The 16842-nt window shown below is 34.6% G+C and overlaps 1 protein-coding gene across 3 annotated transcripts in view; it reads right to left on the reverse strand.

Annotated features, from left to right (window-relative positions):
- Positions 1-16842, reverse strand: part of EVI5 (ecotropic viral integration site 5) — a 167135-nt gene that overhangs the window by 17157 nt on the left and 133136 nt on the right. For 2 of the 3 annotated variants that reach the window (XM_087820590.1, XM_087820588.1), the window contains one exon: positions 6739-6834. The exons of the other annotated variant lie outside the window; for it this stretch is intronic. In XM_087820590.1, the coding sequence (XP_087676716.1) occupies positions 6739-6834 (96 nt within the window). The remainder of the gene's footprint in view (positions 1-6738; positions 6835-16842) is intronic. 3 annotated transcript variants of the gene reach the window in all.

Raw genomic sequence — 16842 nt, forward strand, 5'->3', positions numbered from 1 at the left:
TGTACTTTCAATAGTGTTTGGCACAGTATCAGAAAACATCCCAACTGGCACTGCTTAATATTCAAGTGTGACTTTAAAATTCCGACTGGTTCTTTTCCTTGGCCAGTATGATATTATCTCCAGAGGATATTTACTTGGTCCTTTAATTCGCAGAACCAGATCCAAATTCCTAGTTTCTGACTGATTCTGCACGCTCTAAGCTGGCTGCTCACCCAGATTTTAGCCTAGAAATCCCTTAACGAACTCTCCTGAGGCATATACTACCTTAGCCAATATTTCTAAGAGGTTTCTTTCCTTGCTATTTTTACTAGGTTCTAATTCTTTTCCTCACTTTGTTTTTCATTTTTCATTTTTCTTTTCTAAGTGACTTCATTATCTCACCTACCCTCTCCTACCAGGCCTATCTTTTGTGTCATAGTCTCATGATTCAACTCAAGTTCCTTAATGAAATTCCTATCATTAGAAACACATATTTTCATTAATTTAAAAATCTTTTTTACCTATAGTAGGAATAGGATACAGAGATTCATATAATTGGGTAGAACACCCTCTTTTTATGAATGTGACATAAAACTAGAAAGTGGTCTAAACGTCTTGAATAATAGTAACATATCCTGGGTGGGATTAGTATAGTTTTTCTCTGAATGTGGTATATTATACATCCTTTTGAAGGTAAAGAATGAATGGGAAGATATATACCTCCAGGATTTAAAAAATTAATCTAGAAACAATTGCTGGAAGTTTGGCCACCAAACTCTTGAAACAGAACATACTGAGTAGCTGAGCTAATTTATGTCATTGGGAAGCTTGTATTTTTTTTAAATAACAGGTATGTATGAAATTGGGTTGACTATTTCTATCTAGTTTTCTACTTCTGGAAATATCAAATTTGGCTAGAAAATCTCAGTTGAATCTATTTTCAGAAAATCATCTAATATTTTTTAAAAGCTAAGATTTTAGTAGCTGCCACTGGAAACTGAAGCAGAGTTTGAAGAAACAAGTCAGACCAATCCCCAGTCTCAGGTGGAAAAGAAGTCCAGAACCTGATGCTGAAAGAAAAGGAAAGAATACTGGGTGAGGGTAGATTTTTAATTACTAGACATTGAGTTTTCATCTGAGAGAAGTAATTAATTTAACTCAAACACATATGGACCTCTTACTCTATCTGATCTGTGAAGTTAAGTGGGTAGGCAGGATTGTGGTAGGGTGGTGGGATACAGTAGATCAGAAGTCAGAATGCCTGAGCAGTAGTTCCGTCTCTGCCACTAACTAGCTGCGTAATTCTGGGTAAGTCCCTTAACTTTTGGGCCCTCAGCTTCCTTATTTATCAAGTGAAAAACTAGATAAACTTTAAGAACACGTCTGGTTTAAAAAACAAACAAACATATATATATATATATCTCTATATCTAAAATCTCAGCTTTAAGTCTTTTACATAGTGATATTATTCCAGATAGAAAAGACTATACATTGTATAATAATTTTTATCTTATGACTTCAAATAAAATACCTGCTTATCCAAGATAAAATGGAACATATAAGAGGAAGAGAAGTAATAACACTCATTTAAATAAGTCATTAGGAATGAAATTTTTATCCATAAATGGAGGTTACAAAACTTAAAAAGTGCTAAACATTTAATCCAAGGGCCTTAAAGCAATTTTTGTAGTTGTACAAATAAGATCTCTCATTATCTACCTGGGACCTCTTTGGGCAGCAAAGAAAAACACTTTACTTGTACTGAAGCTGTGTGAGCTCCTGCATGGTGCTTTACATTTCTCTAACTAGGGAAAGAATAAATTTAAGGGGATAATTTCTTTTATTAAGAACCTGCCACACTGAGGAACTGAGCACTTTTCACTATAAAGACATACATCTATTGAAATTTTTCTTAAATAATTCTAAAACTAGAATTTAATTATCAGCAGGCATGAGTACAATTAGCAAACATTATTTTTGGTTTTTATATCTGCGTCCAGCTGTAGACTGTTGCCATCCATGCAGTTTGTAAGTGTCAATTCTACTTTAGGTTAGTACTCTGTGAACTAGGTAATATACTTGGAGTAGAGGAAGATTTAAAAAAAAATAAAGAATGGTAGAAAGAGTCAGTATAGAATCAGCATCCAGTTAAAAACACAAAGAAAAACAGCATCATTTAGTTTGAAATAGAAAAAGTAGCTGCCAATAGCTTTAGAGCCAAATGACTACGTTCTTTTCTAGCTTTAATATTCTGGTTTTAAAGCTTATATGAAGATCAATGTTGAATGAGTCTTTAAAAAGCTTCTTTAAAAAAAAATTCAAGTTCAAATGATTTTATTAACTACTTTTAAACTAAAAAATGTAAGGGAAAGGAAAAAAAAGATAGCCTGTCATGTGATTCTTAAAGTTCCTTATTTCAAAAATTCTAATTCAGTAACAAAATCAGAAAAAGAGTATACATATTAAACACATTCAGAATATTTAGAGCATTAAAATATTCTGGTAGATATTTAATTAAATCCATAGCTCAGGTATATGTAAAGAGAGTTATCAGAATTTAAAAGCTTAGAGTATATGTATAAATACTTTCTAAGCCAAACTTCAGTAAGAACTTTGTTCAGATTTCCTTTTATTTACTCAAACTCCTAATTTTATAATTGGCTGGTAGAAATAAAAGAAGATTCTTGTGAAGACTTAAAAAACTGCCTACTCAACAAAGGGGACAGGATGACAGGCGGCCTTCTGAGTACTGGAAACAATGTCTGTGTTTAGAAAGTTGGTTTGGCCTAACTGGGTTGTGTACTGTACAGCATCCTATAATAGTTCTTTTTTTATTTTTGTCAGCCTTGTCCTGAAATAGCTTACATTTCTCTAATTTCTTCAGGAAGGAGGTCTCAGTAATTGTTCAGTGACAGACCATACCACCTTTCAAATTCTCTCATAAATCACCCATCATTCTCTGATAAATATCAAAAAATGCTGAAGATCTTTTAAAATAAATTCATTCCTCAGAAAGATCAGGTAGTTTAAATTCTAATTAAAATAACTATATTAAAATGCTCCCTTCTTGAAAGTCTCCTTGATGGGGCCTCCGGTGTCTCTCCACACTCACCAGTTTCCTTCCTATATACTGGTGGTTTTGGTCTCCTTCACTGGCTGTCTTGACCTTAAAGACAAGCAGTGCCACAGACCTGGACCCCCTTTTATTTATCTATGTATGCCATTTATATACTAATGACAACTAAACCTATTTTTAGCCCTGAACTCTTTTAATTTAAAAAAATTATTTTAAATCCTCACCCAAGGATATTTTTTCTATTGCTTTTCAGCGAGAGTGGAAGGGGGAGAGAGAGAGAGGGAAAAACATCTATATGAGAGAGACACATTAACTGGCTGCCTCCTGCATGTGCCCCAACCAGGGCCGGGGACGGAGTCTGCAACTGAGGTATGTGTCCTTGGCTGAAATTGAACCCGGGACCCTTTAGTCCAAGGGCCAACACTCTAACCACTGAGCCAAACCAGCCAGGGCAGCCATGAACTTTTCAGAACCTCATACTCACATATCCATTTTCACTTTGATGTTTAACACACATCTCAACCTTAACATAAAAAAGAGCTTTTGATCTTCTACCCTTCCCCAATCTTAATAAATAGCAATATCCATTCACTCGATTGTTAAGCTAAAAGTCTCTGGAGTCACTGACTGCTTTGTCCTACGTATCTCATACAATCCATCAGCAAGTTCTCTACCTCTAAAACATCTCTCTAATACATCCACATTGCTAACATTTCCACTTCTCCCATTCTTCGAAGCCACCTCTGCTCTTACCTGATTATTTGAACAGCCTCCTAGTGAATTTCCCTGTTTCCATTCGTGTTCTACAATCAGTTCACCACACAGCAGGCAGGGCCAATCAGATCACATCACTCTTTGCTTGAAACCATCCAAAGGCTTCCCACTAAGCAGAGAATAAAACCCAAACTACCTATTGAGGTTTACAAAGCACTATGGCCCCGTCTACTTCTAATCTAATGTCTCTAAAAGCAGCACAGGAAAGAACAGGCCAAACTAAATTCAATCCTGGCTCAACCATTTACAACTCCTAAACCCTGGGCCAGTTACTTCATCACTGTAAGTTTGTTGCTATATCCATTCAACTGAGAATACTTCCAGCATGTGGGCATTATGAAGGAGGGTTTGTAATAATAAATATGAAGTGTCTGACACAGTGCTTGGCCTACAGAGGGTACTCAATAGATAGTAACTATCATTTTATAGATCAATAATAAAACCAGCCATTCATAAAAAATAACCCCCTTAATCCTCTTTACCATTTCACACAGCTGACTATTCTACGTGGTCACAGTTGTTATAACATGTACAACAATACTGTATCTGCAAAGTTTGTCTCAACATTTCCTTCACCATTTAGAGAAGAAAATCAGCTAACAAAGTGACTATTAACAATCACACGCTCACTTCATTAATATTTGAAAGTTAATTTTTACGTTGAAAGCCAAAGATTTTGAAAAATTCAAGTATACAGGCAAAAGTTAATTTGGAAATTTGAGACTTTTGACATTTTGGTTACTTTTCTTTTTTTCACTGTGAAGTGCTATATTACAAGAATGGGGTGATCACTTTGTAAGTTATATAACTGTCTAATCACTATATTATACACTTGAAATGAATATAATATTGGATGACAACTGTAATTGAAAAAATAAAATGAAAAATCACTAGAATAAAAAAGTGACCTTATTTAATTAACCCTCTTAAGAAGCTGGTATAACAAATAATAATTTTCATAAGTCTACTACAACCAGTATCTTGTTTTCATCTATCCTTTCTTAGTTATAAAACTTTAAAACATGTAAATGTATTAAAATCTGCTCAGAAAACATAATGAAAAGGTATCTCCAACTGAAGACCTATAATGGTTTCACAGTATTTAGTAAATTTAATTTCTTCTAGATTTAAAGATTCACTGTAAGCTGGTTCTATTCGATCTACCCTTATTTCCCACAACTTAGTCATATTAATTCTTAATAGAATCTGGCCTCCTCTAAACTCCCAACCTCTGAGCTCTTGTGGTCCCCAGCTCTACTGTACTCACTCTCCTACTTTTCTGACTGGGGCCTGCTTAAGGCCAGGACTCTGGCCTACTCTGAATCGCACAATTAGTATCGCATCACAAACTGTTTTAGCTTTTATTTGAACAATCTAGCTCTTTAACAGTAGAAAATTCTACCCTGTTGATTAATTTTCTTTGCACATTTGTATAACATAAAAGATTGCTTTCACAGGCCACACATGAAAACCGATGTTAAACTTCCTCTGAACTATTTTCTGCCTGTCCCAATGAGGAAAATACCATCAGTTTTAGCCAAGGTACATGACAGGCAAATTTAATATTTGCTGACCGATTTTTAGGCTAGTCTTAGAAATAAAGTAAATTCACATATGATTTTATTAATTCAGCAACATGAAAGCTTCCTTATCACTTGAAGTCAAAATTATAAATGGGAGATTGTTTTATTTTAGTCATAATTTCTTTGAGAAAACCTTTTGAATGCAAGGAATAATGCTTGGGTTCTCAAAAGAATAAGGATTTCTAGAACATGCTTATTTGCAACTTATTTTTTCATACTTGGCTGTAAGATCAGAAGAGATTATAAAAAAATAAGTAAAAATTGTACATAATACTGAATCCCTCAAATGTTATCATGGCTGAAAATCAATATTTACAGGAATGACCCTCCAAATTTTAGGACAAATTAAATTAAACCACATCTAAGATTTATCAGTTTGTTAATGCTTTGTTTCTTCATTTAGAATTTACTTAGATTGATGACGTCCAAGAGGTATTACTCAAAACACTCAGACTTTAACTGAAGAGTGTAATATCAGGAAAGGGTAATGTCCAAACTTTTCCCTTTGAAGTATAAATTAACTTAGTGGCCAAAATAAATTTTTCTTCTTAACAAAGAGGTTTATGTTACCCATTCAAAAATCGTCACTGTGAATAAATATTACTGTACAGATAATTCACAGTAAGATGAGAAACATGCTTTTCTATTCGTGTTCAGAAAGATATTTATCATGAGAAAATAACAGAGGACAAGGAAATTGACCTAGACTCATATTAACAGAAAGTATTTCTCTAATAAAAACATATTAGCTTAAATAACTTAAATTATTTAACATAGTACCCCAGTAAAACTATCTGAATTTCATGAGTCGAATCTCACAGATTCAAGGTAGTGCCAGTTTAAAAGTGTTCAGATACTAAGAAATCTGTTAACTGATATTAGGCAAGTATCCTTTTTTGCAATCTCAGTAATACCACCAGGCAGGGAAAAAGAAGAGACGAGTAAAATGACTTCCCTCTATCCACAACGGTAAATACCACCAATTTAGTGGTATAAAAAGTTTTTAGCTTAACTGAAGTCACTCTGACACTTAGGCAAACTATCAAGGGATCTTAGATCATAATAAAAAATAAAATATTTGTCATACAAATACTAATTGACTATTTAGATCATGATTAAAGAGGTTTAAGGAAAATAAATCTTCAATATTCGAACAGAAAAAGTCTTGTTATAAAGAAGACAATCTTCTAAAATAGAATTATAATCAAGAATTTACAGAAAACACTTGTCATGAAAGATTCAGCCAGTCATAACCGGTAATAAAGTGTTGTTACAATACAGAGGAAGGAAGAAAGAAATATGTGAAGATCAAAATTTATCACTTACCTCATGATTCAGCTCTGCTATCTGATCTTTCAGTTCCCTAATATACTGGTTAGAATCAGACTTGTTAAGCTGTCCTTGAAGCTTTCCTTCTTCTTTCTGTTTTGCGACAACACAAAGCAAAAACAAAAGACTATTTTCACAGCATGTACTCAAATATTTGAAAATATAGGACAGCATAACAGCATATCCTTTAATCGGCTAAATTCTGAAAAAATCTATTCTCTAACTATCTCTGAAAAATAATGCATAGTAAACCTTACTGAATATTTCTAAACAGTACTTAATGGAACTGTTTACAATAAATACAATTTACAAAATGTACCTTTGAGAGACCCTTACAAATCAATAGTTAATTGGATCTAGTAGAGAAAAAAATTACCCTAGAATTTCAAAGCCCTTCATCTAGTCATTTTGAGGGCAAATGATTTTCTGTCTATAAGAGAGTCAGTCAATGGTTAGTGGAGAAGGTAGTGAGCCTCCTACAGCTGCCCTGGGAATCTGCTTTTGCTTAGGGAACAGAGAAGGGGAGGAAAAAGGCTCTTCAAACCACTCTTAAAAGGGGAGAACAGCCCTGGGTCGCTGCTGTTCAATTAGCTCAGGCATGCGTGCTGGGAGTGCCAGATGTGGCTGCTTACAGGTGCTCCACTCCGAAGAGCTAGTTCCAGACCACGTAGGAACCATTTTTCGGGGATATGGGCTAGGAAGGGAAGGAGCTGTTTTTTTCTTATATTACCTGAAAACAAATGTGAACTTTTAAGATAAAGGGCTTTCTAGAGAGTGAAAATAGAATTGTTTTTGATATCTAAGATTATTTGTAATTAGCAAGTCATATGTGATGCTTAAAATGTTAAGAAGCTCTGATCCAGAGACTTCTACTTAAACTACTCAGTAACTCCTGAAACCAGAAAAGTACTGAGTTACTTTTAACAGTCACCAACCACTCATTTCCTTCCACGGAGACAACTACTGTTACCAGTTTTTTAGTGTAGTACACACATACTTTTATTCATACTATAGATACTGTACACACTGTTTTACATTTGCTATTATCTCTCAAGAATACAACTTGAAGATCTTTCAATATCAGTATGTGTAGAGCAGCAAGATACATTTTGATTTGGGAGAGCTTTGAAAGTCCTGTAAAAGTTATCTTAGTGCTACTTAAATATATATAGGTTGTTTGTTTTGTTTTGTTTTTTTAAAGTAAGTTTTAAAATGTGCCTTAGGTCCTGTACAATTACCATGAGAGTACTGGGTCGCAGTAAAGAACATTTTCCAGTGTGGCGATACCTACTGCTATTTTTCCACTCACAGTAAGAAGGGACCTTGGACATCACTGGTTTGGTTCTCTCACTGCAGCCAAGTCTATTTACCCTCTGCTTTTTTCTTACCCACCCTCCCTAACATCCTTGGCAGAAAGAGGAACTAACTAGAACTGCTCCAGCAGAATGGGTATCTCCTCTATAGTCAGGGCACCATTCCAACACGACTGCTCTTCTGCACTAATTGTCCTTGCCACCTTGATTGAATTTGTATGTACCCTGTCTATTCCTCAAGTCCTTATATCAAGTTAGTCCTCCAAGCTAGCAATTTTCAACCTTTGTCATCTCATGGCATACATAAATTAATTACTAAAATTCTGCAGTACACCAAAAAATGTATTTTTTGCCAATTTGACATTTAAAAAAAGGTATAATTTTGATTCATTCACACTGACAGCTATTGTTGTGTTGGTTGTTGTCATTTTTTTACTTGACATCTAAGGGAAAAGAGATCAGTGCCCCTGACTAAATAGTCTGGTACTGCATGTTTTAAAATTCTTACAGCACACCAGTTGACAACTGCCGCTACAGTCTCTCCCCTTATTGCATTCTTGTTCTTTTTTGGCACCCTGCATTAAAAACCTTTTATTGGATATGGCCTGCTGAAGCAGTTTGATTTAATTAATATCTGTATAGCTGTAAAAAAACAACTATAGTTTCTACAGGCTCTCAAACTTTTCTTATATATTTAAACACATGAATATCACATATAAATCACCTAAGCAAAGATGTAATTTAACAATTACTATACTCCAAATATGCTAAGCTTCTTAAATATATATACCAAAGATACCAATGAATTTTAGCCATAAGCCCTTGTTTAAGGAAAAAAATGTATTTTGAAACTTTAATTAAAATATTAGTTTGTTGTGCAGAACCAACAGAAGAGCAGATACCAAGTCAGAGTCCTAATTAAATTATCTCAGAAGCCTTTCCTACCTGTTTCCCCCCCCCCCATTTAAAGTCACTTTATTATTTGAACCAGTTTGCGTATGGGTTTCTGTCATTTGCAACCATAATAGCTAAAATATTCTGAGCACTCATCAGACATTCTCTATTGAGGTTCCCCAAATTCAGTCTGTGAGGTTCCAAATTCAGTCTGTATCTCATCCTAAGATCTTCCTTTGTTACAGACTCACTCCATCTCAATCCTGTAAATCCCAAAGTGGGAAAGGATGAGGTGAAGTAGAAGGGAATAAGTAGTGATTGAGTAAAGTGAAAAGAATATAAGAAAGAGAAAAATAATATATGGAGGGAGACTATTCATTGGTGTAAAATAAATAAAGCTATGATTTTTATAAAAGGTATTTTCCAAGTACTATATGTCGTATGAGAAATGTCAGCAGCAACTGAGTAGATGAATGGATATACTTCCAAAGGAGAATAATTTGATGAGAAATTACTCACTTGGATATATGTGTTCAGCTGTCCTTTTTGATGGTTTTTAATTTTAGTATCACATCATATTAATTCCCTTGAAATGGATGATTAAACAGAAAGTGTAATACACTAGTAGGAAGAAAGCCTTCAGGATGAGATGGAAAGGCTAGATGTTTGTGGTTTAAAATCAGACTTGGAGAAAGGTACTTTTATTTTATTTGTTTATTTTTAATCCTCACCTGAGGATATTTTTTCCATTGCTTTTCAGAGAGAGTGGAAAGGGGGAGGGAGGTAGAGAGAAAGAGAGGGAGGGAGAGAAGCACTGATGTTAGACACATCAACTGGTTGCCTCCCATGGGGCTAGGGATTGAGTCTGTAACCCAGGTACATGCCCTTGGCCAAAATCAAACCTGGGACCCTTCAGTCCGCAGACCAATGCTCTAACCACTGAGCAAAAGTGGCTAGGGTGAGAAAGGTGCCTTTAAATCTGGTCCTCAATGAAGGCAAAGTACTTAAAGATTTTGGACATCCTATAGCAGTAATATCAGGTGGGATACAATAAAAATTTCAGGACAAATAAAATGACAAAGCCCAAGTAAGCTCTAACACTGTAAGATAGAAGTTCAAGAATGAAGAAATACTTCATGTTTAAAGGATATAGAATGAGTAGTAACAATTATTAATACCAATTCTTTCCTGTAGGGAAACTTGCATGAAAAAAATTTGTCAAGATAGGAACCATTAAATTTATTTTTATAAAAAGCAAACAAGTAACTCCAAAGAGCTGTTTCCTCCAGAGGTAGGCCTTAGTAAGGTTTAGCTAAAAACTTTTTTATAGCACCTTGATTTCTTTGGAGGAAAGGCAGCATTTAATAAAAAATGAGGCAGTTAAGAAGTTATACATTAAAAAATGGAGTGTTTTTAACTTTAAAAAAAAAACAAAAGGCTCCTGAAAGATACTTGTGGAAATCAAAGAAGCCCTCTTAGATTTTATGACTAAAAACCCCCAGATGTTCCTTGAATTTCCATTAATTGTAGAAAAAAGGCAGAATTTCAAAGAGAAAAACTTCATATATTTGATTAACTCCAATTATATATAATTGTTCTTTTAAGATTTAAATTTAACTTTACAAAGCTTAATATTTGGTTTCTTCTGCAAAACTTTTACATACAAAAAGTCAGACTATGATGCGCGCGCACACACACACACACACACACACACAGAGGTGTGCCCCATAAATAACTTGTGAGGTACACTGGCTACAGTGAGGAAAGAGGAAGGGTGACCCCAGGACAAGACAATCACCATCCCAGCACACTTGTCACAGGTTAGCAGCATATCAGTGTGACGGACACACTGGTTGGAAAGCTCTGCATGGAGTATTCTGATTCAACAGTCCCCTTAAATGGAATATAGCTGCTACTTAAAAAACAGAAGTGAAAAGTGAGAGATGTTCTAAATGCTACTTAATAAATTAAAATGGTAAAAGTCTGGGATTTTTATGTTCTACAAATGGGCTCTCATTTAAGTATGTAAATTCAAGGTCTTTTAAGAATCCTCTTTAAATGTAAAAACTGAATAATTATATATTTGCATACCCCCAAGTATAATTAACTATTATATTCTAAGAAGTGGATATCAAGTAATTTCACTTGTGAGACAATTCATTCAATTATCTAATATTTAAGATTTTTTTGCAAGTATTTTTAAGCTTTCTATTTTCAAGCAATGTCCACATGTTCTTTCTGATAAGCAGGTGGGAAAATGTCAGCTACACTAATAAATTTACCCAGAACCTCCATTTTCTTGAGGGTTTTTTTTGGTGTGTTTTTTTTTTGTCTAGCTGATAACAATAGATTGCTACAGTTAACCGGTTTCCTAAACAAAACTATTAGGTAAGTAACAAATTTAAAGAGCTCCAACACATCAACAATTTTGGTATTCTGTAATTTCACTGAACAGACCTTAAATACGCCCTTTTGGCACACAATAAAAGAAACTTTATATTAAGAGGGCATACAGTAACATTCGAAAAAGGTTTAAATGTACATTTCATTCTTAGATCTATCTTTGAATATTTTAGCAACTACCAGTATAGTATCTATAATAATCTAATTCATATTAAAGCCTTAAACTATAGAGCTTTGTATATAAGCCTTGCATTAATCAAAAGGTGATCCACAACTCTAGTTAGTAATAATACGCAGGTTTAAGTGACGAGGGGTAAAGTATAACAAGTTTAACTTACTCTGAAATGCATCAAAAACTAATGTAGTTAGAAAAATAAGGTGAGTTTCTGATGAAGTAAAAGATAAAACACATCAAAATATGAATTTTAGAATGGAGGTGGAAAGTTTATGGTGTTTGCTGTCCAATTCTTTCAACTGCTATATGTTTGAAATTTTTCATAGTAAAATACTGGGAGAAAGAAGTCATCAATAAAAACAATTCAGCCCCAGCTGGTTTGGCTCAGTGGTTAAGAGTGTCAGTCTATGGACTGAAGGGTCCCGGGTTTGATTCCAGTCAAGGTCACATACCTCGGTTACAGGCTCAATACCCAGCCCCAGTCAGGGCAGGTGCAGGAGGCAATCAATCAATATGACTCACATTGATGTTTCTCTCTCCCTCTCTCTCCCTTCCACTGTCTCTGAAAAGCAATGGAAAAAATATCCTCTCGTGAGGATAAAGCAAAACAAAACAAAACAATTCATTGTCTCTCCTTCCCATCTGCTAAAAAAATGACCACTTGGTCCACATGGTACTTCATTTACATATGTGAAAAGATGTATATCCCACAAAGGTTAGTGATTCTTCATTTAAAATCTACCTTTTGCTCTAGGAATAGATACTACTTTCTTCACATTTTACTGGAAACGTAAGAAACTAAAAAGTAATGTGATAAAATCATATAAATTAGTATCTCATTAACATAGAATATAATTTTACAGAGAGCTGAGTTACATATAGTAATCTCTAATATTTTGTAGATTTTATGGTTTTTTACCTCAAGATCTATTCTCTCTCCCTCATTATGTAGTGGCGTTAGGATTGGAATTACCCACATCCTTAACCCCATTTGTAGGCCCTGATTGGTAGGGTTTAAACCAAACAGGATAATCACACCTGTGTTGCACAGTGATTGATTTAGCGGCTGCACAAATAGTGTGCTTTTCAAAATCTTTTGCTGGAAATTATGGGGTGCAGTTTCTTATTCTGAACATTATGACACATGGGTATAAAGCTCACCTGTTAGCCATTTTAACACAATAAGGAAAATCACCTGAGGAGAAAATAATAAGGGCAGAGCCTTGAGAACCATGGTTCAACGCAATAAGTTGGAGCCCACATCAAATTTCCCGAAGCACATCCTGCTTTTGAACTTTTTAGGTATATGAGCCAATAAATCCCTTTTATTATTAATAAGACATAAATAAATTCAGAATTGGGTTTTCTGTTATCTGCAAAAACATCCTACTTTAAAGTAGTTTTAAAATATAGCTTAGTAAATGAATACAAAAATATAAACAATATAATTTAAGAAATGCCTAAAACAGTAGTTCCCAAAGATGATTATGAAGAAAAACCACTTTGGGAGCTTTGTAAACATATAGATTAAAAACCATTTCTGACCTACCAAATTCTAAATATCTGGGAATGGGGCTTGAAAATCAGTACACTCTGAAAGCCACACAAGTGGTGATTATTATGTAGCCAGTCTATAGACCTACACTTGAAGAGCCCTGGTTTGAACCACCTTTGAAAATTAACCATCAACTATTTTTTTAACACAAACTCAAAATTCTATTTATGTGCCAATTATAGATTACTTTTAATCCTATTTCTTAAGGATCTCAAACATTTTATGAGTTTGCATTCATTATAAAAATTACTTAGTAGAATTTTACATATAAAAAAGAGAGAAATATTTCTTTAACTACCACCACAATGGTAAATGTGGTAAGTGACCAAGACTCATAACCTTATTTACAAATAGTCTCTACATTCCCAGAAAGAATATATTTAAAAACAAAAATAGAGGAAAACTGTCAAGGGTTCTTAAATTAATTTCTTTCAATTCTGCTATCAGTTTCACTTCACATTATTTCTGTTAGTTTCAGCTGGTCAGTTCCCTGTCTACAGAGGTTGGTTCAATTTTGAACTCAAATCCCTTTCTTGGTTAACCTACCTCTCAAACAAAAAATATTATTTCAAAGTCTAATAATATATGATGAGGAACTAAACAAAATGTTTAGGATCTGAGAAAATTCCACACAGTTGACCCCTATGACTGAAAACTAAGACAACTGTTCTAAAGAATGAAGAAAAACCAAGTACTTGGAGACCACCAAAATGATTCAAAAGCATCAATATTCGTGAGGAGATATGGCAACGAGTAAGGGAAATATGAAGTCCAACTCTCTAAGCTTTTTATTAGGTAATGGGTTGATATAATCAAAACTCTATGTTCTTTAACATAACAGTAAATGTGTGGAGAGGAATATTTTACTAAGAGCAGTGGTTCTGGTGTTTGCCTCTCTGCACTGTTTAGTACTGACTTCGGGCATACACACTCACCTGCTCCTCCCCGCACCCATGGGAGGTGCAATCAGAGGAAGGATGAGGTAGAGATGGAATGAGCCCAGGATGTGCCACATGTTCTGTTACAGTTGATTGAAAAAATCAGTAAATGCCATAGTCAGCAGGGGAAAAAAGTGACTGTATTTGTGCAGTGTGTAAATGGCCACAGTAGAAAGTGGACATTTTAATCAGAGATCTCTTCCACTACATCTCCTGTACTCTAATGTACTATTTAGAAAAGTTGAAAGATTACATGTGGTGGTTCCTCGAGCTAGAAGAATGAAGAGAAAATGTGAAATGTTTTCTCAATAGCTCTAAGCAGCATGTTTTGAGATGAATACTTTGTTAAGCTGCTTTGAACAAGTGCTTGGGAGAAAAGTGGGGTTTAGTAGTTTATAATCCTAAAAAATACTGTGGAGGTGAGAGAAGAGGAGGGAGGGGCCAGGTTTGTTTAAACCCGCGAATGTAGTCACCCTCATTTTTAAACAGATATTGTCATAAGCATGCCTAGGAATCCATTCTTGTTTATTTGTTTCTTTATCTATGTTTTTAATGCTGGTTATAACTCACCCTATCTTGCCACAGGAAGGACACTTCCTTAGACAGGAAGATAGCAGATTTTAAAAGCCATTTTTACAAGCCATAGGCTTTTTAATACTCTGTTACTAGATAATTTTCTTAGAAGTTTTTGTGTGTTATTTTAGAGAATTTAACCAGTTAACGCCTAGTTAATGTACTAAATACACAGATGAGGTAGTAGCAAGCACCCTAGGTCAGGAGGCAAATATAAAAGCATCTTGTATATTATTTACGTCTTACAAAATTTTTCTCTAGACTTTGTTTTCAAAATTTTCAAATTTACAGAAGATCTAAAATAATAGTACAATACCCATCTGCCCTTCAGCTATTTTCACCAGTTACTATTTTGCCACCTTTGCTTTCATTCTTTCTATTTATGTATATCTTCTGAACCATTTGAATGTAAAATGTAGATATAAGGCATTTCACTACTCTGTATTTCAGTATACATCTCCTAAGAATAAGGAAATGTGTTACACAATCCAATGCCATTATAACACCTAAATTAATAGTAATTCCATAGTATGTTCCTTGAACATGTAGTTCCTATTCAAATTTCCCTAAAAGGGCCCCAAATGTTTATTACTGTCCAGAATCCAACCGAGGTTGTGGTTACATTTGGTGGTTATATCTCTTTAGCCTCTTCTAACCTACAATAGTTCCTCTGCCTTTTTTTATGACACTGTTAATATTTTTGAAGAGTCAAGTCTAAAAATTGTGCATTTTACAAGTTAAAATAGAAAAATTTCCCATTCCAACAAAACTCCAAGTAAAGCACTGTTTTTATTCCCTTTTTCAAACCAAACAGGCAGTGAAGTAAAACTAATTTAATGTATATATAATGGATGGATCAAGGGAGTAAGTGTAGACCGAGACACTTTTGCCTCTCGTTAGGAGACTAGCTTACAGGTTTAACTATGAGGTCCAAAGAACTCTCCATATTTGACATCACTTTAAACATACGCAAGAGCCTTTTAGCTTGTTATTTGTCTCTTCAAAAAAATATTCTAAAAAGTAGGCAGGTGACTTTAAATTCTGGGAAAAGCATGGGTAAGTCACAAAGAAAAAGCTAAGAAAGAGAGCACTTACAAAAGCAAGCATCAAACAGCCACTCAGTACGCTTCATCTTGCTCATAGACACGGTGCTCACAGCTAGCAAACTAGCTCAAGAAAATATGATTCACCTTCTGGATCGTGCAACTGTCATATTTTAATATCTTCATATTCCATATCATGGAGTTATCAACTCAGTGAAAGACTCATCTCCACTTTTGTTTCTTGGCTTTGTTTTTTGTTTTTCACATTGCCCACTCAGCTATCGAAGAGTGCTGTTTTGTTTTGTTCTGTTTTTCAGTATCACAAAGTTAAACTCCAAATAGGTGCTCTTGTCCAGTGTAAAGCAGCTTTTGCCTCACTTTTTCCCCAGGAATAAAAGATAGATTGCAATATATCCCGTTTACTAAGGATAAACACTGTCACGCTAGGCTGAGTTAAGACCTGACAAGACCTTTGGGGAGTGCTGTCTTGGGATACCAAGACTTTTGAAGATTAGTTCCAAAACCCTTTCTAGATCTATATAAACATCATTTCACCTTTTTGTCATTTTACTACCTTGTTAGTTCCCTAGATCTTCTTCTCCTAGCTTGATGATGATTATGGTCTAGACCTACTAGTTCCATCCTTGGATTCTTATCATCACTTATTTCTCTCTTAGGAAGATTTTCTCTAGATTGATAAACTAATAAATCTTATTTTTTGTGCATTGTCCTCATAGATAGCTTGACCTAAGCACTACTTGGCTCCAATAGCACTAGAGGATTAAACAGACTCAGCGGCTGGCTTACTTACCAAGGATCAAGTGGCCAGCTAGGAAAAAGCCATGGGAAGAAGCCAGGTTTTGCCCCTAGTCCCATATTTATGAGACAAATCACAGCAGGATACGTGCTAGAATTATTTATCTAAAAATGGTGTTGCCTATTTAATGTTATTCATGTTCTTTTTCTATTTAAATTAATTCAATATTCACTACCCATCTTCTCAAATAGCATCCACGCTTCTTCTTTATTTTGACTTGTTTTAAGCTGGATTTCAGTATCCAGTAGTTTTTTAAAGAAAGGATCATGAGAACAGTATCCCAGCAGTCTTTTCACTGTGGAAAATGCAAACCCTGTTTCTTCAATATATTTGAATGACATCCTGTTTGGCTATAATATTTTTGGGCCACCCAAAGTCAGGCTTTGGTAG

This window comes from Miniopterus natalensis, chromosome 9 (assembly GCF_054644295.1).
Source record: "Miniopterus natalensis isolate mMinNat1 chromosome 9, mMinNat1.hap1, whole genome shotgun sequence".
Lineage (NCBI taxonomy): Eukaryota > Metazoa > Chordata > Mammalia > Chiroptera > Miniopteridae > Miniopterus > Miniopterus natalensis.